General features: G+C 40.3%; 2 protein-coding genes across 3 annotated transcripts in view; one reads left to right on the plus strand and one right to left on the minus strand.

The window, feature by feature from the left end:
* The window catches only part of pigk (phosphatidylinositol glycan anchor biosynthesis, class K), a 33,612-nt gene extending 21,993 nt beyond the window's left edge, over positions 1–11,619 (plus strand). The window contains exon 11 of one of the 2 annotated variants that reach the window (XM_042428529.1): positions 11,548–11,619. In XM_042428529.1, the coding sequence (XP_042284463.1) occupies positions 11,548–11,562 (15 nt within the window). In that variant the 3' untranslated portion in view covers positions 11,563–11,619. Of the gene's footprint in view, positions 1–6,287; positions 7,746–11,547 lie in introns of those variants that run through there. The other variant, XM_042428526.1, reaches the window with a different exon arrangement.
* Positions 11,620–11,642: 23 nt separating this feature from the next.
* The window catches only part of st6galnac5a (ST6 (alpha-N-acetyl-neuraminyl-2,3-beta-galactosyl-1,3)-N-acetylgalactosaminide alpha-2,6-sialyltransferase 5a), a 54,946-nt gene continuing 48,531 nt past the window's right edge, over positions 11,643–18,057 (minus strand). The window contains exon 5 of the mRNA XM_042428530.1: positions 11,643–14,427. Coding sequence (XP_042284464.1) covers positions 14,169–14,427 — 259 coding nt within the window. The 3' untranslated portion in view covers positions 11,643–14,168. The remainder of the gene's footprint in view (positions 14,428–18,057) is intronic.

Here is an 18,057-nt window from a genome sequence, read left to right on the forward strand (position 1 = left end):
GTGTTTGAGTCAGGCTATATTTTATGCACTAAACAAATGATTGATTAATTGAAAGAAGAGACAAATAGTGAACATAATCTTGAGTTGCAGCCCTGATTTAATTTCATTTGTGGAGAATGTTTAGGTATCGGCCTCTCTTCTCTGACTTCATACCGCTTTACTTCTCCTCTAATGTTTCTCTCCCTAACGTCGCTCTCTTGACATATGCTCCTCTATCTGCTGGCTGTGCTGACGTGGTTTCCTGTCACAGTCGATCCATCTCCCTCTGCTCTTCCTTACCCAAGGGTCTTGCGCTCACACACACACACACACACACACACACACACACACACACACACACACACACACACACACACACACACACACACACACACACACACACATCCGCACACACGCATTGAGTCACAGTCATGCTCCGGAAGCATCACTGCCTGGTACGGCAACTGCAGCTCTCAGGATAGGAAAGCCCTTCACAGAGTGATCCGGTGCGCCCAACGTATCACCAGGACAGCGCTGCCCTGCCTCCAGGACATCTACACCAGGCGGTGCAGGTCCAGGGCAAACCGGATCATTAAGGACATTCACCACCCCAAACCATAAACTGTTTCACTGGCTGCCCTCAAGCAAACGTCTCCGCTCCATCATGGTCAAGACTGAGAGGCTGAGAAGGAGCTTCCTCCCCCGGGACATGCGGACCATAAACACTTATAACCTAAACAACACACATCCTGCACCTATCTTGCACTCTGCATCTTTTTGCAGCTCAGCACCTTTGATACCTTACCACTTGCATTTCCTTTTTGCCCACTGTCCTCTTCACGCTGCAAATTATTTATAATTTGCCACTTATTTCTTCTTTTATTTATTTATTTTTATTATGCACATATATGATATTCTGTTATTTTCCCCTTTACACAGCTTTATTCATTATTATTATTATTATATTGATATTCTGTTACTTTTCCCTGTATGTAGCTTTCTATTTTAAAAAAATTTCATACTGCTATATAGCTTTATGTTTGCTATTTGCACAGTTGTTGGAGTTGTTGCAATTTCATTTCACTGCTGCTGTACATGTACTGTTGTACATGTGACAAATAAATCTCTTGAAATCTTGCACACCTCTGCCTACAATTGTCATGGAGGTCAGCTGCTCCCCATGGCCACATGCTCCCAGTCGTCTGTTATGAACATTTCCCAGCCACGCTCTGCTGCCTTCCTCTAGGTGTTTAAACCTCAGCTCCTCTCCTTCCTGCTGGCTATTTTGTCACCAAGGCTGCACCTGAAAGTGTCCCAATTCAGATTTTGTTATATAACACAAATTTGACACCTGTGATGCGGTGAGAGCAGGAAAAATAACCTCACAACGAATTCATGATTTGGACCGCATCTATGCAGTTTGAAATCAGTGGCCTTGCAATGGCCATCCGAGCCGTCAGATCAGTATTCGTGTGATTGTGTCAACGTCTCCGTGGGACAGATCACTGTTGTCGTAGCTCTGTGTCCATTTGACCAGAAAACATAGAAGATGACAACTCAAGCATGCTGGCAAATATAATTGGGATTTTGGGGGGGATGCAGAGGTTTCAGCAGAACTAGAACAGGCCGGTCAAAATAGACCACGCTCGAAATTGTGAAAGGATTCTGCTCGCAGTGTCAGTGAAAAATCAAGCTGCAAAGCCGACCTGCTACCATGACTACATAATGCGCTTTTTACAGTGAATTTGACTGTAATTTGGGTGATAAATAAGTTTGCCGGTCATGTAAGGACAGAGGTCTGCTTCAACAGATATCAAGAGTTTGTTGCACAAAAATGTTAGATATGCCTGTCCGTTGTGTCAGTCCTATCTAGTCTCAGAAAGTATCTGAAATTTGTTTAATGTAGGCAAAAATTAGATTAGCTTTTCATCATATAAATGCAGCCCCATCATTAATTTTAACGTGACCAGTGTTTGAACCTGGCTTAGCTTTTCCACAACGCAGTGCAATGTCATCCGCCAATGAACTGCTTTGGCCAACGAAATACATGCAAGTGCACATTCCAGGAGATTATTTTGTAATGAGAAACACATAATTTTGCTGTGAAGACAGAGGATAAGACAGTTGTTACCGTGATAACCTTCTTATTATATATAAAGCCTGAAAAGCCTTCACACTGATGAATCTATTTCTCAAACTGGCCTTCGTGGATCACATTTTATCTTCTCTTATGCACAAATCAATCAAACAACAACAATCAAATTGTTTAGTTAGGGAAAAAATATAATGATGTATCCTTAAACTATCAATACCTAACACTACAGTGCTACTACCATACCTAACAAACTCAACTAATCTGCTTCAGCAGGACTGGGTGGATGTGGTTTGATCAGATTTGATGAACAGTTCTGTGAAAACGTGAGCAAACAGCTGTCCTAAACTGTCCTCAGATTCTTATTTAGGCAAAAAATAGTGAGACCATTCAGGCTCCCGTTCATTCATAGTAAGAAGCTGTGATTGAGACCTTTAGCACAAGGCTATTTTTGAACAAAACTACAACCTCGATGTCTGATACCAGACAAACAAGGTCATAAGTCTGTTTTCTGAGATGTTTCCTGTAGTTTCTCTCGCTCTCTTACGAAAGCACCATTGAATTAGACATTGAAAATACTCCTTTACAGTTTGAGCTTCATTGTTTTCATTGCTCAGCGAAGTCATTGCAGCCTGGGCTCTGTCAGACAGTATTTACTTGTAGATACACTGTAGGTGCGTGAGGTGCCTGTGACCAACTGGAGGTTGGGATTAAAGTGCTAAAGCTCCTCTGAAAGCTTGAATTCAACAGTCCCCCCCCCCCCCCCCCCCCCCCCCCTCTGATTCCATTTGCCATCTGTAGTTATTGCGAAACATTTTAGGTCAATAAAAATAATCTAAGCAGAAAATATTAACTAATATCTGCAATGTGAATCCAACTTTAACCTCCAGCGCTGTCCAACACAATGCTTAGCCTGGAGCTCAGGGCCGACGTGGGTTACAAATGCCTCACTGTCTCTGCTTTAGCATTCTGGATGGCAGTGGAGCTCTATTGATTTGACTTGATTGAGCTGTTAAATAAATTTGGAGTTAGACGTAATCCAATTTTACTGCTGTCTTCAGTCTTTATACATTGGAAATTGGCAGCGTTGTCACGTAACCTGGAGTTTGGATTGAAAAGACAGCCTTGAGAAGACAGTAGCCTGCACACATAAGTCGCATAGAGGCACGAGTACACAGACACGCACAGTTCCTGAAATTAGCTTTTCGCCTCACTTACCAAGAGCTGTTAAACTAATAAGAAATTAAAATAATCTATACCAGTCAAAGCAATTAATATTCATTATTCTAAGAAACATGTAATAATACCCACTCTAAATGCTATTTCATGAATAGAATCAGGTGCAGTGTTTTATTTTATGACTCACTGTATTATATGGTGGGTTATGTTCATCATCACCCTGTCTTCACAAGCTCAGATAACGCTGCTTTGTGTAGAAGCATTTCAGTCAGCCATGGAAAAGCCTGTTTGAGTTGATTGGCTGATGGACAGAGATTGTACAGTCGTCAGCAGGGAGAGAAAGTTTCAGAAACAAAATAGTAAAACTGAATAAAACCGAGGTGTTCAAATGTTATGATCTCAGCCAGTGTTGTGGAAGATTTTAGATTTAAATTAAGACAAATTTTACCGGGGTTTGGTGCTTAGTGGTTGTTGATTTCAGACATTAAGCAGATACACTGCTATGTGCCAGTTTGTATGGGCACAAATACAGCTGAAGACTCCACTGTACAGATGCCTTTTCAACCATCCCCAGCCTCTCATACAAAGGGACATTGAGCAAAATATTAGCTGACCACTTGGATGCACAAATCAATTTACTCATATTTTGCAGAGCAGATGGACAGTTTTCAACACTGAAACGCCAACAGTCATGAAGATGAGAAGAAATATGATTCTGTCAGCATTACAATTAACACATTCAAAAGTTCATACCCTGGTTATATGATGGTGTCTGAAGTTTCTGGCCTCTGGGGGGGTAAACATCAAAATGAACAGACAGATATATGGCCCTGATGTCCTAATATATTTTAATGGCTAATGTGTTCCCAAACAGTTTGCCTTCTGACACATCCGGCAAACAGGTGGCAGCATTATAATTCAAAAATGGGGAGGAGGCTTGCTGCACACCAATAAAAACTCAACTTTTTTTTCCATTGGCTGCACTTGACCAGCACAGCTGTGTAGAGGACTTCTGATTTACTTGTTGACAACATCATCGTTTATTTGGAGTCCTGTTTCTGACCACATGTGGCTTGTAGCACCAGGTGAAAGTAGGGGTTAGTCAGCTATCTTTGAGCTTAACTCAGGTTTTCTGGTATCAGAAAAATGGCTCACTTTTTATGGGGGCAGATCGGCACGGTAAGCTATGCTGAACAGCTAATCTGCTCTGGAGCAAGTTAACTCGAGAGGATCAGATGAAAACCTGCTACCAGCCCGACTACTAACCAGTCTGCTCACTGGGAAAACTGAGTCATCATTCCTACAGGATCCTGGCAGATCGGACCTGAGTACTTCTTAACTTACTATCTTATTTTTACAATTAAGTGACAAGTAATGAAGAGTAAAATATGTTTTTATTGATGGATGGAATCATTTTACTGTTCCAAGCTTACCATGTCTACTCTGGTTTTAAAACAACTCCTAAAAAACAAAGGGATAGTATTACAATAAATGCATAATGGCTGTTATAGTGGCATTTTATCTGAAAGTTTCTTTAAGTCCCGCAGGCAATCCTGACATCGTTGATACTTCTGTTCTCTTATTCCATCACTGCAGCTCAGAGTAAAATCAGACAACTCTGTGATGGAAATAAAAATTATGTCCACTGTTGTCTTCTTTTAGAAAAATAATCCACACACTGTTAATCAGAAAAATAGCCGCACTGTGCTCCACTATGTTCAGAAGCCAGTCGCTAACTTTAAGTGCTATACTGGTGGCAACAGTAGGAAAAAATGGTTTGATGAAAGCTACTCAGAGTCAGTCATACAGTTAATGTGTAAAGCAAAGCAATGAGCAATGAGTTTGGTGATAATTCTACATGATTTCAGTATCACAGTTATTGATTAATACATATCATTTGATCTACATGTCCTGTTGCAGATAACTTTCTATGAATGTTTTATACGACTGTGACTTTGTAGGTAATAATGACCCTGGACTGGGCTTTCACACCGGCATCTAATCTTTCAGGGCCTGTCAGTCTGCTGTCAGCCTGGCTCCCATTCCCGCTGCAGTGTGTGTGTTTCTGATATGGATGTACCGCAGAAGGAGTCAGGTCAATGTTATTTATATAGCGCCAAATCACAACAAAAGTTATCTCATGACATTTTTCGTATAGAGCAGGTCAAGACGATACTCTTTAATTCACAGAGACCCAACATTCCCCCCATTAGCAAGCGCTTGGCGACGGCCGTAAGGAAAAAAAAAGGAGTAAATATACACTGGATACTGTAGTGGCGCTCAGACAAGCCAGAGAGACAGAGACACGTGTACTTGAGTACTTGTATAGCATCTTCTTTGTATGTCGGCGTATATGGTTTGCGACACAGGCAGACTCTCTGTGCTTGCTGTGTGTTCATCCTCCTCGCCAAGTCTTGGGGTTTTGGCTTTGGGGCTATACCTTTTCTGACTGGTGATTTCCTGACTGGATAATGGCAGCTTGTATAGCTAGGGATAACAGAAATCTTTTAAGTGCGTCCTCACAGCCTATCTATAGCTTTGTCGCCAGTGGAGGAGTTAGGAAGATTTTTTAGAGGTTAAATCTCATCTCTCCACAGAATATTGCCGCTGCATTAGCATATAAATGTGCTCCTTGTGAGATGCATGTTTAATACGGGCGAGATTTAAAAGTATAATCATACACAAAGTGATGATGTGGCAGTGAATGGGACAAACACAAGACAGGGGAGGGGTACTGATGAGCTTTACCACCCGCTATTTGTGTGAACCTTTGTGTTTGTGTGTTTGAGACGGCAGATAGTGTACATAAAGTGCGTGTAGAGATAAAGTGAGTGTATGTGTGCTTCTGTGCCTGTCTGCCTGTGTGAATGACAGAACAATCAGCGGTGGCCTCAACAGGAGAGATATACACACTATGACTAACCTGCAATCTCTCCCCCCCCCCCCACCACCCCTTCCCTGCCCCGCTCCACTTTCCTCCCCCGTCCCCATCTTACCTTACCTCGTCTCACCCCCCTTTGCCCCCACCTCCCCTCAGAAACCCAAACAGAGAGACTGGCATCCTCCTGACGGCTTCATCCTGGGCCTGTGGACTCTAATCCTGCTGGTGTTTTTCAAGACCTATGGCATCAAGCACCTCAAACACATCTTCTGAGGCCTCGGTGTTTATGTCGCTGGATATCAGAGGATGTGGAGCCGAGGGAGACCAGGAGCCTGCGCTGAAGGGATATTAGAGGGAAGGTGCGGTTTGTGCCAGGCTTGTTTTTTCTTCCATGGAAAGAAGATGTATGTCACCACAAGTGCTTGGCCAGATATGGTGTGATGCTATTGGTGCCCTTTTTTTTTATTTTTGGACAATTGCTCCCTACTGATGAAATGTTAAAAACAAAATTAAGTTTGAAGATAAATGGCAAATACTTGAAGTCATGCATCAGGTATGGGCATCGGCATGGGAATACTTTTAGTGGTACGGTTATTTTAAGTGTTTTATGTGTTCACTTTGACAAGGAGTTCAATATATTTATTGTTTTTGTGTGTCAAAACTACTTTTTTGTTCAGCCATTCTATAATTGCGCTGATTTGGTTAAAAATGCACTGAATTGAGTCCTTAGATAAGAATTTAATTTGTTTTAGAGAGCTGCATATTTCAGCAGCAGCCTTTTTTTTTTGTTTAAGTGCTACTCAGAACATCTGCTCGGTCAGAAAGAGAAATGTGCAACGAGAGCGGGCTGATTGGCTGTGAGCAGGCTGTGGACAGATTACTATTTAATGTCTCTCTTGTCAATATACATTACACTCCTTGACCGTCATATCATGCTTGTGAAAGATAACAACCCTACATAATACCATCTTGCATGATGGACCCATCCACTTTTCCATTCACCAAATTGCCCTCCTAGCTCTCCAGCCGTGTACTCCACTGATTGTATTCTGGGTGATGGACAGCTATTTCCCCAGCCATTCCGCGTCTCGCGCCACAGCAGCGATAAGTGAGTGATAACCTAGTAAGCCGCCGGCCGTCCCAAATGAATCTCCTCATTGCTAGGACGTGTTTTCCTCCTTACTTCTCTCCCTTTCTCTCCATGTGTAACCACTCTGCATTAGGCTCATTGTTGGGGGAGTGACTGATGCTCAAAGCATATGGATTGAACTGGCGGTAGTTTATCTTTGCTCCTTGGCGTGAGGACCCGCCCATTGGGTGCCCAGTGCCACTCTCGCTGGCGGCTGAAGTGGAAAATAGATGGAGTTGGAAATGAAACCATATGTATTGGAAGGCAGCTGCTGCGTCAGCCACTGTGTACCTTTTCTTATACATTATTTATGCAACACTTATTTCTTCTTCCTTTTTACTCCCTGTTTCTTATTTCCTCTAATGGTATTCCTCCAGCTTCCCTTTCATTGAAAGCTAGCACACTTTATTTCCTCAATTGGTGAGATTTTGATGCCCTGATTAAAGATGAAATACTGAATCAAAGGAATAAATTTATGTCTTTAATTGCCTGTTTTTTTTCCTTTTTAAGATGTTGAGCTTCCTTAATTACTCTGTATTACTATTTAAAGACACCAGATCTGCTTTTACTGTTATAAACCCTTGAAGGTACAGTATATTCAGAAATTATAAAGACCCCTTCACTTTTTTTCACATTTTATGCTGCAGCCTTATGCTAAAATCATTTAAATTATTTTTTCCCCTCATCAGTCTGCACTCAATACCCCATAATGACAGAGCAAAATTTTGCAAATTTATTAAAAAGGAAAAGCTGAAATATGACACTGATATAAGTGTTCAGAGCCTTTGCTGTGACACTTGAAATTTAGCTGAGGTGCCTCCTATTTCTCTTGATCATCTTTGAGATGCTTCTACACAATGATTGGAGTCCACTTGTGATAAATTCAATTGATTGAAAACCAAGCCATGAGGTTGAAGGAACCGCCTGCAGAGCTCAGAGACAGGATTGTGTCAAGGCACAGATCTAGGGAAGGCTACAAAAAACGTCTGCTGCATTGAAGAGTCCTAAGAGCTGAGTGGCCTCCATTATTCTTAAAAAGGAAGAAGTTTGGAACAACCAGGACTCTTCCTAGAGCTGGCCAAACTGAGCAGGGGAGAAGGACCTTGGTAAGAGAGGTGACCAAGAACCAGATGGTCACTCTGGCTGAGCTCCAGAGATCCTGCGTGGAGATGGGAGAAACTTCCAGAAGGACAACCATCACTGCATTACTCCACCGATCTGAGGTTTGTGGCAGAGTGGCCAGACAGACGCCTCTCCTTAGTGAAAGACACAGGAAAGCCTGCATGGCGTTTGTAAAAAAAAGTGTCTAAAGGACTCTCAGACTGTGAGAAACAAGATTCTCTGGTCTGATGAAACCCAGATTGAACTGTTTGACCTCAGTTCCAAACATTATGTCTGGAGGAAGCCAGACACTGCTCATCACCTGCACAATACCATCCAAACAGTGAAACAGTGTGGTGACAGCATCATGCTGTGGAGTTGTTTTTCAGCAGCAGGGACTGGTCAGGTTGAGGGAAAGGTGAACGGAGCAAAGTACAGAGATATCCTTAATGAAAACCTGGTTCAGAGCACTCAGGACCTTAGGCTGGGCCGAAGGTTTACCTTCCAACAGGGCAATGACCCGAAGCACGCAGCCAAGACAACGCAGGAGTGGCTTAGGGACAACTCTGTGAATGTACTTCAGCCCTGACTTGAACCCAAATTGAACATCTCTGGAGAGACCTGAAAATGGCTGTCCACAGACGGTCCCCATCCATCCTGACAGAGCTTGAGAGGATCTGCAGAGAAGAATGGCAGAAAATCCCCAAATCCAGGTGTGCACAGCTTGTCTCGTCATACCCAAGAAGACTCAAGGCTGTAATCGCTGCCAAAGGTGCTTCAACTAAGCACTGAGTAAAGGGTCTGAATACTTATGTCAATGTGATATTTTTGTTTTTCCTTTTTAATAAATTTGCATAAATGTCTAAAATCCTGTTTTCGTTTGTCATTATGGGTAACGGGAGTGTAGATTGATGAGGAAAAAAATGAATTTAAATGATTTTAGCATAAGGCTGCAACATAACAAAACGTGGAAAAAGTGAATGGTTCTGAATACTTTCTGAATGCACTGTATGCCTGGCAGAGCTGATAGTCTAAGCTTATTTTATACCACAAAGACATCCTTGAAATCTGTGCCGCTTGAGTTGACTTACACACCTGCTCTGTTGTTTTCTTACTGGAAACATTTCAAACAGTCCAGGGAGGTTTTTAAATGCAGTTTCATTTCTGTTCCAGTCTTGTATTTCAAAAGACAAAAGACAGAGCAACCATTGGATCCGAGCCTCCATATGCAATCACTGTATACCAGGCTGGTAGTAGATACAGTAAAAATTAAAGCTGCCTTATCTCAGATGGATTTGTTTGTTCTTAAACCCACTTCAAAATTGACTCCATCTCCTCTGTGCCTCTCGTTCCTACTTCAGCACCGGCAGATGGAATTGAATGTACTCGTGCCTCTCAGCATGGTGATGTACTCCCCTGTCTCCTCTGTCACTATGGTTTCCCTATGCTAATAAAGATCAGTGTCTGTCTTCCTTCACACCTGACTTGATGGCGAGAAAAAACAGTGACAGGACAATATTAGAGAAGCCATCTCCAAAGAGGCACAGAGATCTCAGGCAGGATGCTCTAAATATGTCACATAGGTTGTTCAAATGACAAGCTGCGTCGGTATTCACCAGCGAAAAGCACACACATATGCTCTATATCTTAAGAAGTGCAATATGTTGACATTAGCCCGATGTGGCAGCCTGCTAAATTTAATGATTCACGCACAAACACGAGCACACACATACAGTTTAGAGACTGACAGCCTGACAGGTTTTTCAATTTCCATGGAAACTCAGGATTTCCAACTGCTTGCTTGTCTATGAGCTTTTGTAATGTCAATCATTCACAGGAATTTTCATAGTAATTTTAGCAGCCAAAGATTTTCATTCTCGTCTGCGACAATAGCTGTGGCATAAATCTTGCTCAGTGGTGCTTGCTTACTGTATTATTAAATTTAAATTTCTAAAACTTGGAGTAAGAGAACAAAAATAAAGAGGAGCAAATTTCACATTCTGGTGACAGACTAAACGCCCAGGAATAAATATGAACAACTTCCTCTCCTCTGTCCAGATTGCATTGTTTGAAATTCATTCATTTATGCAAAGTAGATTTAACACAAAGTATAAACTAAGAAAGCAAAGAGAATTTAAATGAAGCACCACTTGACACAAACACAATTGGTATTATAAGCATTGGAAATATTTTTTGGTATGTTAGTTCCCATGATAAATATTTAAATAGATTTGAGGTTGAAAGTTCATTCTTGCCATTGGAAACAGTAACAGAAGCAGGACTAGACTGTTTCCAAGATCAACAGTAAACTCTTAATCTAATTTTTAAAGCCAAAATGGACGAGAAATCCTTCAAGTGGTCAGAAAAGTGTCAAATTTGAACATCTATAATTTGATAACAACTGGGCAAACTCCATCTGTTCAGGAAGACAATTGAAAGCTCCATAACAGTGACTAAAATTGACCTTACGATGAGTTTCTGTTGTCATTCGAGATCTAAACATGTAAATGTATGTTTATTAAATTGAATTGCATGACAATATTATAAGCCTGTACAATGTAATACACTTCCTACTTTTACCACCCAAAAAACTGACTCAAGACCCACTTACTATTTTTTTTTCCCAGAGCTTTCTTGGTCTTCTTGCACCTGTCATCACATAACCAGAGTTCCATACTTTAATATTGTGATGAGAACTGAGCTGTCTCCATGACAACTGAACAAACTCAGTCCGATGATCAGGAGATGTGGAATCAATTTATAGACTTAACTGATTAATTGAAAATGAAAATACAGTAACTAACAGCAACATAACTCCATTTGAAAAATATGACCAAAATATAATATTAAAGAGAAGAAAATTCAGTTATTTATCAGGCCTGTTCATAGTTTTTTTTTACAATGAGCCATCAATCATTTTAAATGCATATTAAGTGCATTTTTTTGACATCGTAAAGGCTCAACTGTCTAATATTGAGGTGTTTATAATCTGAGCAAATCTCTGCAGGATATTTAGTTTTCATGTTTCCTTGATCTATGTGCTTTACCTTCAGTTGATATAGCAGCAAATACAAAAAAAAAACATGCTCCAACACTCAGTTATGAAGACGGTCAGGGACTTGTTTGTAGCTCTGGGGAATAATGAGAAGACCTTGTAGCTCTGCCTGTCTTTCATTATTATTTCAGTATGACACACCCTGATGTCACAGCTCAACAGGAAGAGAGAGATTGAAAAGTGGAATGGCAACTACCGTCATTGGAGGGTGAAGGTGAGTCACTGGCCGAGAAGGGTCTATCTGCAGTCTTGCAGTCTTACACACACACCCACTTTATTACATGACATGCCCACTTTACTACACGACACACACCCCCTGATGTTGCCACTGTAACTGCATGCTACGAGACACATCCACCTGACCCCTGACCCCTAACCATCTCACTGCTCATGCCTAAACCTAACCAAATGGGTGTGTCGTGTAGATAGAGCTACTTGCACGCACTGGTCTCACATCCTCCACAAAACCTCAGTGTTTCATCTTCATTTCTGGTTGCTTTGAGATACAAATACAGAAATAATGCTTCAATTTTAGTTGCTTAAATTTTTACCATTCTGTCACTGTTTGATTTAGAAACTGCTGAATACAAGACCACTAATAAAAAGTATTTTTATTTATAAGTGGAATGACATTTCCATCATGTGCAAAACGAAAAAGGACAGAAAACAGACTGACATTAGTGCTAAGATGAGTAGTCTATTAGTCAAGCAACAGAAAATCAATCTGCAACAATTTTGATAATTGATCAATCAAAAATACGAAGACTTTCACAGGTTTAAGCTCATCAAATGTTAGGATTTAATGCTTCTATATCATTGTAAAGTGAATATATTTGAGTTTTTGACTGATTTTCAGACAAAAACAATCTGAAAATGTCACCTCAGTCTCTGGAAACTTGTGATCAATGTTTTTCACAATTTCTTGACATCTTATAGTCCTAACAATTAACTGATAATGAAAATTATCAGAAGTATAGCCTTAAAAAACATACTATGACTGGTACAGATTTAATTAGGCAGTAACCTAAAATATTCAAGTGCTTATCACTTTGCTAATACATACAGTACCATGGCACACAGCTGTTCCCAGATCAGTCTCTGAAAAACAAACACATATCTTGGTCTTTCCTGTTGTACAAAGTCCCCGTGGATGCACAGCCAGGCAACATACAGTAGCACCGCTCCTGCGCAGCTGCAGCTGTTGGTGATGTATGAGAGGCAATCGTGTCCTCATCTCCACCGAGGAAACATGATGTGAGTTGTTGTGGCGTGAGTACCTATGTATCTGACCCAAAGCATCTCCTCTCATTACTCACATTACAGAGATGAGGGCAAAATCAATAGGGACTTAGCACCAGGTTGTATCATTAAGATAACCACACGTCTCATCACTTTCTCCTGACTGACACCTGATTCTTATTCATGGACAAGGAGAGAAAGGAGAAGGAAAATAAAGGATCTCAGGGAGAGAAAGGGTCAGTCTACATGAAGCATATACTCCATCAAATGAGAGGAGTGCACACATAAGACACAACTGAGAGAGGAGAGAGTGACAGATCACATACTCATCAGGTTAACAAAAAAAGAAAACCCAGTGTTCTTCCAAACTGTTATTCTCCTGCGAGGCGATTCAGGCTCACAGAGGCGGCAGCAGATGAATATAGTAGGATGGATGCCGCTGCTGCATCCCTGCTCTCGATCTTAATCTCCCACTTGTCTGGTGTGACATGGCTGTGCATTTACATGAAAATACAGCGTGTAGCTATATAAATCGCACTATTAACTGATGACAGGAGCTGACAGAGCCTTATGATACATACGTACGGGGCTGAGGAGGTGCGCACATGAGATAAAACCTCCCCGTGAATGTGCCACACTTGTCATTCAGCCAGGAAGTGCTGCACCGCAAAGGTTGACTTGGGTGACATTGGTGAGCTTACAATGCACACAATAGAAAGGAGGTATAAATGAAAGTTGGAGAAGTGATTTATAAATATGCTTTGATGGAGTTTGAGCCTTTGTTGCACGACAGCGGGGCCTGAAGAATCTCATTGAACTTGACCTCTTCAATCTTTGAAAACCACTGATGAATGTAACATTTTAGCTATGATATTCATACTTTCTCAAATAGCCAAATTTAACTGAAGCTACATTATTAGTATTCAGCCTATGCTTTATCCAGCACTATATTATTTGATTATGGGCATTGTAATGATGTTTTTTTTTTCAATGAACTGTAAACAGTGAATCCTGCATAGATCCTTCATCCAACAGAGGCTTTGTGGGGAGCTCAAACTCAAGTCTGTGTCCTCTGTGATCCCTCTGGTAAACACACTATATGTATACAAACACACTCACACACACATAATGCACAAATACTGGGAGGATTGACAGTAAGACACTGCATGCATGCATCGAGAGTGGAGAGTGTAATGATGTTGCGTCCTTGTACAACCTCATTTCACAAAGGTTTTTCAAAAAGGGGATGTACAACTTTGAACTCCGTAAACAAAACACACTGTTAGAGCTGCAGTGGTTGAGCTGGAGAAATGTTTGTAACCAATGTCCAGCAGGATCGACAAGACTCAATCTTCTTCTGTGTTCACTATTTTGCTCGTCTACTTCATGTTTTCTTCTTTCGGTTATGGGTCCAGTAACCCTCAGTGCAAACAGACCCATATTGTCCTTCCTTTCCTCATCCTCAGTCCATCTGAGATGAATCTCTCAAGCGTTTTCTTCACCACAACACCAGTCACGTCTTATGGTGTACCAGGGGTGCTGCACTGACTGTTCCCTCCAATGTGCGGTTGGCTGGAAGCGGCGGGGGGCTCCAGTCCGGCTGGTAGAAGTGGATGTCAAACGTCCGTGCCCAGTTAGCGAAGACACGCTTCTCCGTAATGAAACGGTGGTGGCTGCCACGCCGCCCGCGCTCATGGGATATGTACATGGCACACTCGTCTGGGCCGCGTGGCTCGTAATAGTGGTAGGGCACGGAGTGGTGCTGAGGCTCCCTGCAGTGGTGGAGAGAGAGGAGAGACAGATGACATTTAAAAAACGCTTTAATGAGTCACTTGAGTTTCATGTGACACCACAGACTGTTTTTCATTTCATGGAGAGGGAGGGAAACTACAGTTTGATCTGCGTTCATTTGTTTCTTACGCAGCTAAATATAACTTGTTTTAACAACCTTTAAATGCCACCTGCAGCTGAACACTAAATTAAAAAAACAAATAAAGAAACAAAGTTTTACAAAGCGGCTGACGGAAGTAAACCATGAGCAGGAGACTTAAAGAAACACCAGGAAAGTGAGTAAAAGACATCCATTTGTATGCTTTGTAGCCTTGTAGTGTATGTCTTACATGGTAAAAGGTGATGCTAATGATTCTGCCATCTGTAAGTACTAGATTTTTTATTTGAATACATTTCTTAGTGATAAAACTAGAACTTTTGTTCCTGTATTTATATTCATTATTTAAGAATTTAAGTCCTTGAATTTAATTAATCTTTTCTGAAGAGCAGAAGATAAACTGTTCACACTCTCTACACTGATCTGCCATAAGTTATACCTCTGATCCCAGTGAAATAGTAATGATGCATCTCATCATGGCCATCCTTCATTATTTATCCGTGCATGTTTTCACATATATTTCCATTTATCACAAGCCTACAGCCAGTTCTTGGTATATAAATTGATAATTTTACTTCCATTTCTACAAGGGGCAAAGCTGTTATAGACCTAAAAACACGTCTTTACACCGTCTAATCTTGTAGAAAAGGTTTGATCTGAAGTTGATTGAACTTGATTGATGATGGTTGTAGACTTCTTGACCATTCAGTGCTGTGTCTACGATTCCAAACAGGAGAACTCTTTACTAGCTGTAATATTGTAGGCTCTCAGCAACAAGTGAAAAGACAAAATAAAAATGTTCCTGTTAATTTTCTTTCTTCTGAAAGATGCCATGAAGCGTTTCTGGAGGTCATACATCAACTGGAAAACGGCCAGAAAACACAGGAGAAGGTTGATCATTATGATCAATTTTGTGACCTTGTGTATAAGGAAATGGATAAATACTGCGTAGTAAAAAGGGTTGTGGTAAAAGAGCACTATAGAATAAAGCAACTATATTGGAATGATGTATTAAATAAGTTATAGGTTGACTTGTGTTTAGCAGAGAAATCATCTCTGAACTGTAAGGATCAGAGTAAAAGAAGGACTCTAAAAATCTAACTCTGATAGAAAGCTGAGGCTTTTCAAGAGATGTTTTACAAGGGGACAAACTCTCCAGTTAGAACATTTACAGCTCAATAATCTGAAGCAATTGATTGGGTTGAAATAAATAAACTGGGGCCACAAAAGAGCAAGTTCATTCTAATGGAAATTTTAATGGAAAATGGCAAATCGTCTCTCAAGACTGACCAGATATTGAAAAAGTGGGAAACAGATTTATAGTTATTTAGTTCCTCATTATTTAATGGTCAATTCTTAAAGGAAATATGTAAAGTAAAATGCGAGCTTGAAAACACTTTGCCAAAATCGTATGCTGAATAATGAGATCACAATAGAAGAGGTGCAGAAAGTGGTAGATTAAGCTAATGCAAATTAAGCTGTGGGTGCAGAGGAGCTCCAAGGTCCTAAAAACTCCAAATTTGGTGAATATTTTACATTTTCTGTATCAAACATGCTTTCAGAATAGTATTATTCCATTTGTGTGGAATAAATCTATAATCAAACCTATCACTAAATCTGCAAAAGTTGACCCCAGAGCTCTATTAAACTACAGAGGTAACAGTTTGATCAGTACAGTATATAAATTATACTCAATTATATAATAGTATTATATAATTATATAAAAAATATAGTAGTAGACTTAATAATTGATTAGAGACTCATGGATTATTGGTGGATGAGCAGAATGGTTTTAGTAAAAGCAGGGCATGTACAGACCATATGTATGTTATATCCTCAGTGGTCAGAACAAGATTATAAGAGGGGGAAAAATATGTTTTGTTGATTTCAAGAAAGCCTTTGATTGGATCAATAGAAACCTTTGAGAATATAAATGAATATGTTCTGGTATCGATGGTAAATTCTATAACGCCATCAAAGCCTTGTACAAATCCCCAGTTTCGTGTCTGCAGTTAAATAATTCTAGGACCGGCTGGTTTCCTACTCTATTTGGAATTGTAAAGGTAATCAAAGAGCAAAGGATTGTTTTATCATTTTAATGTGCAGAGTTGTGCAAGGATGATCATTACTTCTCTCTTTTTGTTAATGTGTGCATGTTCTCGAGAGAAGGAATGTGCCTTAGGAGGCTCCTCTCTCTTTCAGACAATTTCCATGACAGAGTGAAGCGGGGAGATGTACTTTCTCCTACAAGTGTTTCATTATATTCTGGTGAAACTGTGTTGGTTGCAGAGACAGAGATTAATTTACAAAAAATGTTAAATATTTTGCGTTTATGGTGTAGTAAATGGAGACTGACCATTAATAGTGACACAACACTGATTATACATTTTAGAAAGGAACACGAGCGGCAGAGCAACCATATATTTAAATCCGGATCAGTGCCTCTAAAGTACACTAGTTCTTATACATATCTCGGTTTGGTTTTTAATGAAAATATGTACTTTACAGATGGAATTAAAGTACTGGCAGAATCAGCAGGAATAGCACTAGGGTCTGTAATGAATAAAATGAAATTATGTCCTGACCTTAGTTTTTCAACCTTCACTAAACTTTATGATTCAAGGGTGGACCCAATTTCATTTTATGCTGCAGGAGTGTGGGGTTTTAAGAATGCCCCCACCAGTAATGCCATCCAGAATCAAACCATGAGGCGCTTTCTTGGAGTGCATAAATTTACTGCTAAGCGAGCTGTTGAAGGGGACACGGGATGGGAGTCATGTCTTGTAAAGCAGAGAGGTGAAATAGTGAGATTGTGGAACCACGGCCTTATTCAGCTGCCGAGGGGAAAGACTGATCAAAAAGATCTGGGATCGAACACACAATTATCCTTGGTCGAGAGAGGTTACAGCTATATTTTCTCTTTCTGATTTGAATTTTATTTTCAGGAATGACTTGCAGTGTAATATAAGTACAAAAACTATTAGAGATCTATAAGGAACAGTGGAAGGACGACATTTGTAAGAAACCAAAACTTAGAAACTACATTTAAATCAAAGATGATGACTATACAGAACCATATTTAAAATTAAATTTACAGAGAAGGCAAAGGTGCCTGTGTGCTCAGTTAAGATCTGGTACTTTACCGCTGGTAAATATAAAGGTATTCCTGAAGAGCAGCATTTATGTGTTTTTTGTGATCTTGGTGTTGTCGAGGATGAATTTCATTTTATATTTCATCGCCCTTTGTACAGTTACTTGAGGAATAATTTGTTTGAAAAGATCCAATTGAAAAATCCTGATTTATTTTGGTCGTCTGAAGCTGATGTGTTGAGTTGGCTTTTTTTAATATGGAGCTTTTTGTTTTGGCCAGATTTATAGTAGATGCTTGGCGGCTAAGACAGAGAACACTGTATCCATCATAACAGGACATTTCTGCCATGTAAACTGAAATGTTCTCTTGTTGAATCTGTGGAAGTGTACATCATGATTTGTCATGTGGCTTTCCTGGTTATTA

This window comes from Thunnus maccoyii, chromosome 12 (assembly GCF_910596095.1).
Source record: "Thunnus maccoyii chromosome 12, fThuMac1.1, whole genome shotgun sequence".
In the NCBI taxonomy this organism is placed as follows: Eukaryota; Metazoa; Chordata; class Actinopteri; order Scombriformes; family Scombridae; genus Thunnus; species Thunnus maccoyii.